We start from the raw sequence: 14,640 nt of genomic DNA, 5'->3' as shown, positions 1-14,640 counted from the left end.
ACCCACCATAGCTGCTTTTAAATTTAATTTCAGGACAATCTTAGCAGTTACTTTAGGTCTCTGAGTTTGCATGACTGCCATGCAGGCCTCCCCTGAGCTTGTCAGGTTAGCAGGTGGCCCCTTTGGTCCACACATCTCCCTTTGGGTCAACAATCAATCCAAAGAATGCATCGATGACCAACCTTTTGGTTGGATAATGGAGTCCAGAGTCCCATGGTACTAGGAAGGCTCATTCCTGGGATGTCTCACTGTCAGCATTTGTCTTGCTGAACAGGGTGGACCACAGAGGATGGGGCAAGACCATAACCTTAGATGGCATTTAAGGTGAAATTATTATTATTAATTTAAAAAAAGAGTATGTAAATGGGAGGCAGTCAGATCCTTTATATCCTTGTTAAAAAATATTTTGGATCATTTATAATTTTTGTGCCACCATGATACAAGTCTTTGCTATTTGTCAAGTTTTATTTATTTATTTATTTTTTTGCATCTAGTATAACATTTACATACCAGGAATAAGAATAACAGTAATATTGATTAGGAACAGAAAATGTCTAATACTAGACAAGGAAAAGTCTGAGGGAAAATAATTATCTGCTATTAACCAGAAGTTCCAATTTTTCTTCTGGGCAGTTAATTTCACCCATTCCTAAATTTAGACGATATTCATCTAAAATTTTCATCCAGATTAGATCTATATATAATTCTGCCAGGGGAATTATAGGGAGGTTTTCTTGCAGAGGTTTGTCCACAGTAGGTCCTTTATAATAGAATAGTGGCCCTGCGCATGAATCTGTGTGCAAGCAGCTTGCTGCCACTTGCCTCAGCTGGCTGTCCTGCCCACTGCCGCTGTAGCTTTCTGCAGCTCATAGCATGCTGCCCCACCCTCCTGGTGATTGGTCGTTACGTGTCAAGGCGTAATGGCCATTTGCATATTACCTCTTTATAATATAGGATTATTATATAGGATACTAGAGGCCCGGTGCATGAAATTCATGCACTGAAGGGGGGGGAGGGGCGGTGAGTCCCTCAGTCTGGTCTGCCCCTTCTCAGAGTCTGGGAGCCCTCAGGGGATGTCCTACTGATGGCTTAGGCCCACTCCTTGTGCAGGAGGTGACTGGCTGATCAGGGGAAGGCACTGCCCCCTCTGCAGGAAGTGATCCTGTGACCAGAAGGCAACACCCCCATCACACCTCTGCTGCTGCCACTAACGGCCATGAGGTTCCCTGAGCCTCGGCCATCTCAGCATTATGGCTTGCCACAGCCTTACCCAGACCTCATTGCCTGAGCCTTGGGCCCTGAAGCAGCAGCAGCCATTGGTGGCTTGACAGAGCTCTGAGCAGATCCTGGGCAAGCAGCAGTAGCCATTGAGAATGCTTACAGCCGCCACCGCCATGTGGGGAGCATAGGCTGCCCTCCACTGGGTCCCACCTCCCCCACCCGTCCCCAACGTTGCAAGTCTCTGCCCACCTGTCCCTACTGCACATGCAGACTACTAATTGGTCGTTACATGGCGGGTATCCCAACCAATTTACATATTACCCTATTATTAGATAGCCTGAAAAAATGTTCCAAAGCTTATATTGATAGTAGGAGACCATCAATGTGTGGCCAACAAAACATTAACTTCATTATCACAGCTGATAATCAGATGCCCAAGTTAAATTTTTCACGTCAGATAGATAAAGGGATCTAGGGAGACAGATGTTGTTTTCACACAAGGCGAGTGTCAGAGCCAGGGCCCAATGTCCATTCACGGTTAGGCACCTGCTAAGGGGAGGCCCTTTAACACTGTTGGAGAGCTTCTTTCAGGAATGTATTTCCCGAAGGACAAAAATCTCCGGGTAGTCGTAGTCTTTGAGTCTTTGTCTCCTGTGAAATGAATGTTACTAATTTGTTAGTCCCTACAATGCTGTTGAGTCTTCCTTATATTTGGAAAACAAAAGATTTAAAACATCAACAATATTTTAAACATAGTCATAAGAATAATTATTCTCAATTTATTTAGTCCCATGGTTATTTTTGTTTATCCTGGTTATTCTCCAGTTGTTTTTTTTTAACTCAGTTATTCCTTGAAGTTCTATAAATCTTCACTGCAAGTTAGAGTAGTTCAGAGTCCTTTTCATGGATTTTCTAAAGACATAATCTACCTGCAAATTCATCAGAGTAAAGCAACAGCCGCCCATGAATAACTAAATTCAAAAGTGGCAAGGTTATAGATTTGATAAAAAAAAAAAAAAACTTTGCTTATCTGTAAAATATAACATTCTAAGACAACTATTTCTTGGTAAATAATAATTACTGTAAAATGACAGAGAATAATATAAAATTTGTATACTTTTAGATTCACTATAAAATGGGGCAGGTGTTCATTGAGCACTGAAAATAATTCATAAGCACCCAATATGCAAATACCCAGAGCATCACTGGCAGATGCCCCACTGAGGATCATCACTCTTGGCTTGCCTGGTGTCCCTGCCCTGACACATGTTCCCCCTGAAAGTTTCCTCTTTGAACTTGGATCTGAATCTTTACAAGTTCCTTTCTGAAGCAATAATTTCTATAACATTCATTTTAACAAAATATATGTATATAAAGAAAAGTTATTAATTTTTATTTGACAAAGCTTCCCATGTTAAAGTATATAAATTAGTTCAAAAATATTTCTTTTAAGAAGAGAGAATAAATTCTTGAGTAATTCCAGGGCCCATTGGAATGACTCAAAGTCATCTCCTCGCTCAAGTCTTAACATTTTAACTTTTGGAAAAATTGTCAAATATACTTAACCAAACGATTACATAATAAACTCTTTGTAAATCTAGGAAAAAACATATTTTATGGTAATAACTGTAAAAGACATTAATCAAACTTAAATCAGTTTTAATATTAAAAATTTTGTTCAGACCACAGAATTCTGCTTAATTTATAAGTATTTAATATTTTTTTAATCTGGCCAATAAAATATTATATCCTAGTAATGCCAGTCAAAAGCTGAAAATTTACCACACATAATACACAAACACATACCACAAGACCACAACATAATTTGAACTACTAATTTTTCCAGCTAAAAAGCAGTATTTTCCTCAAAAATTAATTTCCATACTTTATGCATTCTATTATTAACATAACCATACTGTATAATTTATCCCAACTTAATTTGAACTTGTAACTTTTAGATGCCTCAAATTTTAGGTGGCAAGTGTTACTTAATGTTTCTCAGATTAGTAATACATTCACATTTTTAACAATATATTTCAAATAAAATACAAGACATATTCAATTAATAAGATTCAAATCTATCCTGTAGATTCTCCATATGAGGCAAACTCAGGTTAATGTTTTAGTATTCTGTTATTTCAAAATACCTAGATATTAAAAATTATTATTACTACTAGAGGCCCAGTGTACAAAATTCATGCACGGGTAGGGTCCCTGGGCCTGGCTAATGATCAGGGCCGATCTATGATCGGGGCGGGGTGGTGGGGGAGCCCGAGAAGAGTCTTGGCCATGTTCTGATCATGCTGCTGGTGTTCAGGAGTTTACACGCATGCCAAATGGCAGTCACCCCAACCAGCCTATTAAGACAACTGGAATTTATATTGGGAATACAAATACTCTCAACCTGCATAACCCAAAGTAAAGTATCAGAGCCTTTCTTGAAATAAAAATGCTACTGAGATCAATGCATATCACTTCCCCCTCACCCCCAAAGCAAATTGGTTTATTTAATTCATTCCACAGATATTTATAGGGAATACCAAGCACATGGGCATTGATGATTTAGCGGTAACAAACCATTACGACACGTAACACACAAACACATGCCACATGAAGACTACAACATAATTCGAACTACTAATTTTTGACCCAGTCCCCACTCCCTATGAGCTGACACTCAAATGAGAAAATATTAATGGACATTTACGCTTCCAATCAGGATGGAGTAACAGGGACCAGATTTACTCTCCCACCTAAATAACCAAAAAACAAAAACAGAAATAAAACACAAACCAATGGACATCAGGCAACAAAAGGCAGTGATCCTGTGGGTGGAAAACAACCTCGGTGAGGCTCACCCACTGCCCTGAGGGCTGTCCAGGCTGCACAGAGAGGGGCAACCAGACAGAAGCAGTGGCTCGGGTGCAGGGGTCAGAGGCGAGGGCTCGGGGAGAGCAAGGCAGCGGGAACTGGCAGGTCTGAGCACCCAGAGGAGACAGTGCAGAGCACTGCAGAGGGAACTCTCCGGACACTGGCCTGGAGTTGGGAGAGGGCCCTGGACATGGAGAGAATACCTGCTGATAAGCACACAGTGAGGCTGAAGCAGCACTCAGCACTCACACAGGCACCTGCTCCCACCAGCTAGACTGGAAAACTCGTAATTCATTGGGCACGGGAAACGCTTTCCTTAGTCCTGTGACATAGTTTGTCCCATGCTGAGCCCTCTTCCAGGCCTGCCTAAAAAATTACAAAAGCGAGACCCATAAAGATCAAACTGATTCCAAGTAACTTAACTGCATCCCCAAACAAAAGTACAGAATATTTGTAATACATACTCAGTACCCAATGAGATAAAATTCATGTCTGTATTCTAATAGAAAATTTCACCAAAGACATGTGAATGACAAGTACACAAATGAAAAAATGCTCAATATTATGAGTCTTAAAATAGGCAAATTAAAACCACAATGGGATACAGCTTCACACATACTAAAATGGTAAATATTTAAAAAGCTGACCATACCAAGTAATGACAAGAATGTGGAAGAACTAGAACTCTTATACACAGCTGGGGGAATGTAAAATGGAACAGCCACTTAGAAAAGCAGTTTAGCAGTTGTTTACATTGTTAAACACACACTGACCCTGACCGATCCGTCATTCCGCTCCCAGGAGAAGCAAGCACATGCCCACACAAAGGCTTGCACAGAAACATTCACGACAGCTTTATTGGGAGGCAGTGGGGAGGGCACCAGGAAGACACTGGGAGATGATGTAAGTACAGACTCTTGATCGCAAAGAGGACTGGTGTGGTGCGTGTCAACATGGATGGCATCATACATGTGAAGCGTGTGCATCTTCCTGCGTGCCCAGTGGGTCTGGGTAAAGCTATTAGAATATCAATGGGCTCCCCACCCTCGGGGTTCTCGCAGAACCATTGCTTTCCTCTTCGGATGTTAATTATGCTTTGGTAAAAGTACTCCAGAACTTTCAAGGAGCAGGAAGGATGCTCATTGGAGACATGCTGTATACACTGAGGAAGAGTACAAGTAAAAGCGAAAAGAATCCTCAGTCAGTAGCTAACCCAAGCCTGACGTGTGCTCGTCCGCCAGTGAAGCCCTCCCCGCCCGTCCCGGGAGGGCACTGCTGGCCTGTGCCCTGCGGGGCCCAGCGGAGCCTTGGGGCTCCGAGAGTCGAACCACGGCCTCCAGCTGTTCTCCGAGCTCCTGGATCAGAGGCCCCGCTCTCCCTGGGGCCGGCGCGCAGGCTGGCAGCGCCCCCTGGCGGACAGCAGCTCCGGGGGTGGGAGAGCGGCCGCACAGCCCGTGGCCATCAGCACGCAGGGCGCTGCTTTCGTCCAGAACCGGGCCTTGTAAGGACCCTCCTCCAGCGGCTCCCTTGCCTGCCAGCCCCTCCGGCTCGGAGTCTGGGTCTGTGGTCCAGGTTGAGGAGGCACTGCCATCGGAGGCCTCAGAGCCGTCGGAGGCCTCGGAGCCGTCGGAGGCCTCGGAGCCGTCGGAGGCCTCGGAGCCGTCGGAGGCCTCGGAGCCGTCAGAGGCCTCGGAGCCGTCGGAGGCCTCGGAGCCGGGGGCCGGCGAGGCGGGGCGGGCGGCCTCTTCCTCGCGGACCAGAAGGGCGGCCGCCTCCAGCTCATTCACTTCTAGGCCCAGCTGCGCCTTGGTCAGGGGCGCTTCCTTCAAGGCCTCTGCCAGGGCTGCCAGCCTGGCGGACCTGTAAGAAGAAAGGAAGGCAATGGGAACCAGTTAAGAAAGAAGAGGAAGGTATTCACTAGCCGGCCTGTGGACAGAGAGGCAGTGCTTTCAGCGGGATGCTCCATTCACATGACACCCTGGACACGCTCTGCAGCCACTGACTGGAGCAGTCACGCATGACTCGAGGCCAGGAGCTTTCCTTTATGCTCCCAGGATGAGGAAGGGGCTTCTAGCCAGAACTCAAACCCAGAAGCCACAAAAGAAAAGCAAAGATGGCTAACTTCACCTACAGAGAACAACAGTGCCTGCAGGCAAACACCAGCGCCATCATCCCTGAAGCCGAGGCTGATGTGGAACAGAAACAGCCGCCGCTCAGCACACAGCCTGGCGCCCAGCTCCACCCGGAGCGCAGATGAGAGATACAAGCGGACCAGAAGGAATATATAAAAAGGTATCTAACTCAAGTCACACTGAGATATTTTCACTTAACAAACTGGAGGAGATCCAAGCATTTGCTCACCTGCCCAGCTGTGGGAAGGGCCTCCACTCGCTGGTGTAAGAGGAAGAGGCACAGCTCCACGAAGGCGCACTTGGCCACGGCTTTCACGGCCCTGACCAGCAGAACCGTTCTGGAAATTAACACGTGCCACACACACAGGCCGGGCATTTTGTGCTCCAGGGGGAGCCACTGCCCTCCCCTGCTGGCCCAGTCACACCCAATTGCCCTCCTCTGCAGGCCCAGTCCCTCCCAACTGCCCTCCTCTACCAGCCCAGTCACACCTAACTGCCCTCCCTGCTTGCCTGATCACACACAACTGCCCTCCCCTGAAGGCCTGGTCCCCCCTAACTGCCCTCCCATGCAGGCCTGGTCCTCCACAACTGCCCGCCCCTACAGGCCTGGCCCCCCCACAACTGCCCTCCCCTGCAGGCCTGGTCCCCCCACAACTGCCCTCCCCTGCAGGCCTAGTCCCCCCAACAGACTTCCCTGCTGGCCTGGTCCCCCACAACTGCCCTCCCATGCAGGCCTGGTCTTCCACAACTGCCCTCCCCTGCAGGCCTGGTCCCTCACAACTGCTCTCCCATGCAGGCCTGGCCCTCCCAACCAGTTTGTTTGGTTTGTGTTGACAACTACCTTACTACCGTACCGTATACAGGTAATAAATTTCCTTTATTTTCATTTAACAATAAATGTGTACCATATTCTTCTTCATGGAAAAATAAGACATCCCCTGAAAATAAGACCTAGTGCAGCTTTGGGAGCAAAAGAGACTGTCTTATTTTCGGGGAAACAGGGTAGATGGCAAAACCATAAGGAAAAGCAAAGTAATGATTAACACAAAACTCAGAGTTGTTGCTATGGGGCAGGGAAGGGACAGGCACAATTGGGACTGCTCTAGGAAACTGGCAATGTTGTTTTTCTTAAGATTGGTTGTAGGTACATGCATGCCCAGTTTATTAATATTCCTTGAACTGTACATCTATTTTATATATTCTGTATTTTATAATGAAATAACTGAACTCAATAAACATACAAAAAAGGCAATCTTCAATAGATAACTGAGCCCAATATTTCATTTAAATAATAAAGAAAGCAATAACAGAAGAACAGAAAGAAAACTAACCCAGAATTATGAACTAAAGTAAAAACGATCCAAAAGAGATAGATTATGTAGACAGAAGAATTTCTTTTACAAAAGCCAAGAGCCCAAGAACTATTTTTCCCAAATGAGTCTCTTCATTCATCCAGCCACAAACCAGGCTTCATGCTCCATATTGCTCCCTCCTTTCTCTTCAAATCCATTGTAGTCCCCTGGGCAGGCTACTCACCATCATGAGCAAGAGAACCTTTCTAACTGGCTCACAAGTTTGCACACGACAACACCGGGGCTGTTCGCCCATCTTATGCTTAACACTCTCCACTGGCTTCCCATTGCTCTTTAAGAAAAGTCCAAAACTCATGGTTCTTAGAAGGCACCATAGCCTGAGCTGTGCCTAAATCACCAGCCAAATCTTGACCTCTCTTCAACCCCTTTTCCTCATGCCTAGTTACCCTGGCCTTCTTTCAAATCCCCTCCTGCCAGAGCCCTGCACATGGTGGGCCTGCTCCATATTCCTGACCCCCAGCTCTCCCAAGTTAAGTCCACATGTACTTCAGTCCTCGGAGCCAGCAGCTTCCAGAGCAGCCCTGACACCCTCCCCAACCCCATCCCCTCACTAGGTCAGCCAGCACATGCTGTTATAGCAGCATGAATCTTTCGTTTGCAGTACCTTCAAAGATTTTAATTTCACTATCTGTGTATTTGATTAATCTCTCCCATCAGATCACAAGTTCCATGAGGACAGGGCCATGTCTGGCTGTTGTTAGCCATCAGTCTAAGAACCTTCGCACAGAGTGTTGCACACCATAGGAACTCACAACTATTTGTTGAATGATTGGATGGATGGAAAACAAATATTCAAGCCTGAAGCAGTTACAACTTAGAAGGAGAGGACCCAAAAGGTGTGAAACGAAGGAGATACCCAGCATCACCTCTCACGCCCATCTACGCTGGCAGACAATGTTTTCCAAGTCTGACCAACGGAAATGTTGTACTGTCCGACACAGATGATGAGAGGATCTTTGTGGCCTTTGTTTAAAAAACAAAAGCAAAACTGCTCTCACACAAACCTAGGCTTATCTAACTTTTTCTGACAATCAGGTTAGGCAAGCCTATTATTTGCCATATGAAAATTTTAGATTTTCAATTTCCATCTGAAATCATAATTATAGTAATACCAATGAGTAGTACTGCTGTGTTCAGAACGCTAGTTTCACAACTTCTTGAGTTTTGAAAGCTTAGTTTTTGTGTGTGTGTGTGTGTGTGTGTTTTTTAAATATATTTTATTGATTTTTTACAGAGAGGAAGGGAGAGAGATAGAGAGCTAGAAACGTCGATGAAGAGAGAAACATCAACCAGCTGCCTCCTGCACACCCACTACTGGGGATGTGCCCGCAACCAACGTACATGCCCCTGACCGGAATCGAACCTGGGACCTTTCAGTCCACAGACCGACGCTCTACCACTGAGCCAAACCGGTTTCGGCTATTTATTTATTTTTAATAAAATATATTTTATTGATTTTTTATAGAAAGGAAGGGAGAAGGATAGAGAGCTAGAAACATCGATGAGAGAGAAACATCGACCAGCTGCCTCTTGCACACCCCCCACCGGGGATGTGCCCGCAACCAATGTACATGCCCCTGACCGGAATCGAATCCGGGACCCTTCAGTCCGCAGGCCGACGCTCTATCCACTGAGCCAAACAGGTTTCGGCCAGTCTAAATTTCTTTGGATTCCTTTTCCTCGGATCACTAATTAACAGTGAAATCACAAAAATTATTCCTCAAGGAATCATACATCTTGATATTAAACCTGTGTCACTCCCAACCACGGATATGATCATCCATTTCAAATTTCTTTTTTTTTTCTAAAAATGATAGTTGGCTTTTCTTTAGTATTTTTTTTTTTAAGATATTTTATTGATTTTTTCAGAGAGGAGGAGAGAGGGATAGAGAGCTAGAAACATCAATGAGAGACCAGCTGCCTCTTGCACACCCCCTACCAGGGATGTGCCCGCAACCAATGTACATGGCCTTGACCAGAATCGAACCTGGGACCTTTCAGTCTGCAGACAGACACTCTACCACTGAGCCAAACTGGTTTCGGCTTTTCTTTAGTATTTAAATTAACACTAGGAATCCCAAAACGAAGACTAAGGCCAAATGGTTTGTGCCCAGGAAACATGTGCTGTGAGGACAAAGGCTGGCATATATGAGTCAGTGGTCTCCCAGGCCAGCAGCATCGCTCTGAAGCAGGGAGCCAGCCTTTTCCGCGGCACACAATTTCTGTCTTTTTTTTTTTTTTAAATAAATCTTTATTGTTCAGATTATTACAGGTGTTCCTCTTTCCCTCCTCTTCCCCAATAGCTCCCCTCCACCTGATCCCCAACTCCACCCCATGTCCTTACCCCCCACCACTGTCTTCATCCATAGATGTAAGATTCTTGTCCAATCTCTTCCCTCACCCCCTGAGAATTGTTAGTCCAATCCCTTTCTATGTCCCTGATTCTATTATATTCACTAGTCCATTTTGTTCTTCAGATTTTTTATTCACTTGATTTTTAGGTTTGCTTGTTGGTAGGTATGTATATTATATCTTTTTGTTGTTCATAATTTTTACCTTTACTTTTTTCTTCTTCTTCCTCTCCTTAAAGAATACCCTTCAGAATTTCATGTAATTCTGGTTTGGTGTTGATGAACTCCATTAACTTTTTCTTGTCTGTGAAGCTCTTTATTTGACCTTCAATTCTGAATGATATCTTTGCTGGGTAGAGTCATCTTGGTTGTAGTTTCTTGTTGTTCATCATTTTGAATATTTCTTGCCCTTTCCTTCTGGCCTGCATAGTTTCTGTTGAGAAATCAGCTGACAGTTGTATGGGTACTCCCTTGTAGGTAACTAGCTGTTTTTCTCTTGCTGCTTGTAAGATTTTGTCTTTTGCCCTTAGCATTTTAATTATGATGTTTCTTGGTGTGTCCCTCCTTGGATTCCTCTTTTTTGGGATTCTGTATGCTTCCTGAACTTGTAAGTCTATTTCTTTTACCAGGCAGGGAAAGTTTTCTGTCATTATTTCTTCCATTAAGCCTTCAATATCCTGCTCACTCTCCTCTGGCACCCCAAGAATCTGGATGTTGGTACGCTTTAAGCCGTCCCGGAGGCTCCTTACACTATCCTCACACTTTTGGAATGTTCTTTCTTTCTGCCTCTCTGGTTGGGTGATTTTTTCTTCCTTATATTCCAGATCTTTCGTTTGATTCTTGGGGTATGTTGATCTATAGTTGAGTTTCTGTATATTCTTTATTTCAGAGATTGCATGCTTAATTTCTGACGGGTCCTTTTCCATTTTTTTTGGTATTCTCTTTAAGGTCCTTGAAGGTCTCACCAAGCTTCTTGGAGGTCTCATCAAGTTTCTCAAAGGTTTTTAGAAGATTCTTGAGTAATCCTATAAATGTGATTCTGAACTCTGTGTCGTCCAGTAGTTTACTTTCCTTCATCTTTCCCATCCGTGACATGTTTCTGTGTCTCCTCATTTTGGCTGATGGAGTGGCTTTGTGTGGTAGGTGACCTATAGAGTCCAGTAGTTCAGCTTCCCCAATCACCTGAGGTGATCGCTTTTGGTATATCCCTTTGTGGGCTGAGTGCAAAGTCTTGGTGTAATTAAGCCTTGATTGCTGTTGGTACACTGGGAGGAATTGATCTCCAGGTCAATTGTCTGTGAGGACCTGCTCTGTCTATAAAGGAAGAACTGCTGCGCTGGAGACACGGTTTGTTTCAGTGGGGCTTTGGTGCTCACTGAGTCCGCCTCCCGAATGTGTCACTTATGGGTGTGAGCGGTTGAAACTGACCACTAGGAACACTGGCTTCTGGATCACCAATGGGGTACAGTTCATTTGCTTGGGACTTATAGCTTTTGTTGCTGGAGCTTTGTTGCTGGAACTGGTTTATTTCATTAAGCTGCCACAATAGGAGCCATTTATATGCAAAAGCAGCTTGTGTGGTACCTGGGCGGGTCTGTAGAATCTGCAGGCGGGGCCTCAGGGCAGGGTGGGGTCTCAGGACGTCACTAGGTTGGGGCATGGCTAACAGCAATGGCTGTCCCAGCCTCGCATGTTTCCAAGTCCCCGCTTCCCTGCGATCCAGCACAGTAAACTATGATTGCTGTGCACACCTCTGCAAGAGTCGCCCTCACTTCGGACCGATGTCCGACAGACCAGCTTCTCCCCGTAGGCGTCTGTGTCCCCCACGTGACCCCAGAAACTGGATTCCAAAGTGACAGGGAGCTTGTTTCCTTGCAGGTTGAGAAGAAAAGCCAAGCGCCCAGTCGCCCGCCACCAGCCTTATTCGCCACCAGCCCGATTTGCGTGCCTCCATTCCTAGACTCCTCAGCTTTTCAGCGCTTGCACTCCTTTCTCTTTCAGCCACCCTTCCCGTGGTTTTGGATGATAGATGTCCTTTATATTAGTTTTAATTTTTAAATTGTTGTGGGAGCGGCAGACCAGTTGCTCACCTACGCTGCCATCTTGGTTTCTCCTCCACAATTTCTGTCTTTACCTTAGTTCAAGCAACAGGCAGAGACTGACTAGCTTTCCAACTCCAATTTCCTAGGCAGGGCAACCGGAACTCAGGCTTACAGAATAAATGTGTGTGCTTCTCTTTGGAGACAAAGGATGGTTGTTCCTCCAAACTTCTGATCAAATGTCCTATTACTTAAAAAATGGTTGAGAAGAGACAGTCAGGCATGAGCAGAGCAGGGACGATGGGCCAGGTATAGAATGTCACCAGGGCAGAAAGTTCTGGGTGCCTAACAAGGGGCAAAACTAGAGAAAACAACCATGACAGGCCAGGACCTTACCTCCGGTGAGCTTTCCTCTCCTACTATGTGGTTGGGCATGCAGCTGGACCCCTGGCCTTACGTACTGCCAGGCACGCAAACCAGACACACTAGGCGAGGGGCCTGGAGAATAACTTCCCAGGACTCGTGTACAAGGCCTGTGTGACTCCTCCCTACCAGTAAGCCCTCAGGACAAGGTTCTGATCAGATCAAACAATCTTAGTTTGAATAAAGCCTTGGGTCTGTTGATCATAGAGTCCGAGTTTTGGTCAAAGTAGAGATGACATTTAGGCCTCAGTTGTGTTTCCATTCCAGGCCTAGAAAAGCAGCAAAACCAGATGGCGCCATGGCCAACATCTTAACTAGCTGCAATGACTAATGACATCCTGCCCTGGTGCCAGTCAATCAGTAGAGACCACAACCCTGAAAGAACACACCAAGAAAGACTGGTGAATCTTCTATGAGATCCTCCTGAGACCTCTTCTAAAATCCCCTCATTTACAAACCAGTTAAAACCCCGAGGCAAGGGACCAGAACACCCTCCGTATTCTCTTTTTCCCTCGGAGATGTCATCCTTGCTTTTCCTGCCTGTGTTCTCAGAGCCCTGCTTCTGCCACTTGAACTTATTTCCTGAGTCCACGCAGGACTATGTTCTACTTTCCCTGACTTTCTAAAACCAAAGTCCCACTTTGCCACTGACAACCCCACATACTACATATGAGTGAGGACTAATTTCTTTCTTAAGGAATAAACAGGTAGGTCTGTTATGTCTTCTTGGGCTGCAAAACGAAGGTTTTATGTGCTTTAGGTGGTAAGTGCTCTTCCCTTTGGAGTTCAGTGCAATAAAAGATTTAAATAGCCAAAACCAGTTTGGCTCAGTGGATAGAGATTCAGCTTGCAGACTGAAAGGTCCCAGATTCGATTCTGGTCAAGGGCATATACCTTGGTTGCGGGCACATCCCTGGTGGGGGACGTGCAGGAGGTGGCTGATAGATGTTTCTCTCTCATCGATGTTTCTAACTCTCTATCTCTCTCTTCCTTCCTCTCTGTAAAAAATCAACAAAATATATTTTAAAAAAAGATTTAAATAATAAGTATCCTATCTAATAAAGATGGAATATGCAAATGGCTGTCAGACTGTCACAAAGAAGGCAGCGCCCACAGCAGAGGCGGGGTTTCTGTAACACAATGGCTGCACCCACAGTGGAAGCCGAGTTCCCATAAAGAGCCTCAAGGAGCGATCGACAGGGACCTGAGCTTGTGCCCCCCGCCCAATGGGGCTTGATAGGGGACCTCAGGCCGAAACCCCCACCTTAGGCTGCAGCTTGACAGGGGACCTCAGGCTGTGCCCCCCCAACCCCCCGGGCAGGGCCTGATGGTGGACCTCAAGGTGTGGCCCCCCCCGCTCCTGGTGGGGGACCTGAGGCAGTGCCCCCCATCCAGTGGGACTTGACAGGAAACCTCAAGGTGGGTCCTCACCTGGCACTGGGCTGGAGGACCTGAGGCTATGCCCACCCCCACCCCAGCACCGGGGAACCTGAAGCTGTGCCCCTTGTCCAGCACCTGGCCAGGGGACCTGAGGCTGCACCCCTCGCTCAGCGGGGCTTGACAGGGCCCAAGGCTGCGCCCCCCGCCCATCAGGCCTTGATGGAGGACCTGAGTCTGCGCCACCTTCCCAGACTTGAGGATGTGCTCCCCGCCAGGTGGGGCTTGACAGGGGACCTCAAGGCACTCCCAGCCCCGCCCAGCACTGGGCCAGGGGACCTCAGGCCGTGTTCCCCACCCCGGCACTCGACCAGGGGACATCAGGCTGCATCCCCCACCCTGAGGGGCTTGACAGAGGCCCTGAGGTTGCGCACCCAACCCGGCAGGACTTGATGGCAGTGGGGCCTCATTCCAATGGGGATGAGGCTGGCTGGGTCTGGGTTTCATGGGATTTTTGAGGTGCTGCAGGTGGACGGAGACTTGACTCTGGGTCCTGCGGCGTGCCCCAGACTCGGACAGGAAGAAGATTTTCATATACATTTTACTTATTTTCTTTCATCTCTGACACTTCTATTATAGAGAAAGGGCAAATAGCAATATTAAAGTATTTCCTCGAATTAATTTCCTTTTAACGTGCACAAATTCCTTGCACCGGGCCACTGGTCTATGATAAAAGCATAATATGCTAGTTAGAGTGGACATCCTTCTGGACAAAACTGTGGCAGCAGGGGCCGAGCCCCTTGCATGAATTTCGTATATTGGGCCTCTAGTTTTATTAATATAAATGTAATTA

General features: G+C 46.2%; 1 protein-coding gene across 7 annotated transcripts in view; it reads right to left on the bottom strand.

Moving 5' to 3' along the window:
• Positions 1-492: 492 nt before the first annotated feature.
• Positions 493-14,640, bottom strand: part of SHQ1 (SHQ1, H/ACA ribonucleoprotein assembly factor) — a 99,433-nt gene continuing 85,285 nt past the window's right edge. For all 7 annotated transcript variants that reach the window (XM_084902071.1, XM_084902073.1, XM_084902075.1 and 4 more), the window contains one exon: positions 493-5,952. In XM_084902071.1, the coding sequence (XP_084758197.1) occupies positions 5,301-5,952 (652 nt within the window). In that variant the 3' untranslated portion in view covers positions 493-5,300. The remainder of the gene's footprint in view (positions 5,953-14,640) is intronic.

Source organism: Pipistrellus hanaki (assembly GCF_964339955.1).
Source record: "Pipistrellus hanaki genome assembly, chromosome: 13".
NCBI lineage: Eukaryota > Metazoa > Chordata > Mammalia > Chiroptera > Vespertilionidae > Pipistrellus > Pipistrellus hanaki.
The sequence above is the reverse complement of the archived record's forward strand: the minus strand, read 5'-3'. Positions and strand labels throughout refer to the sequence as shown.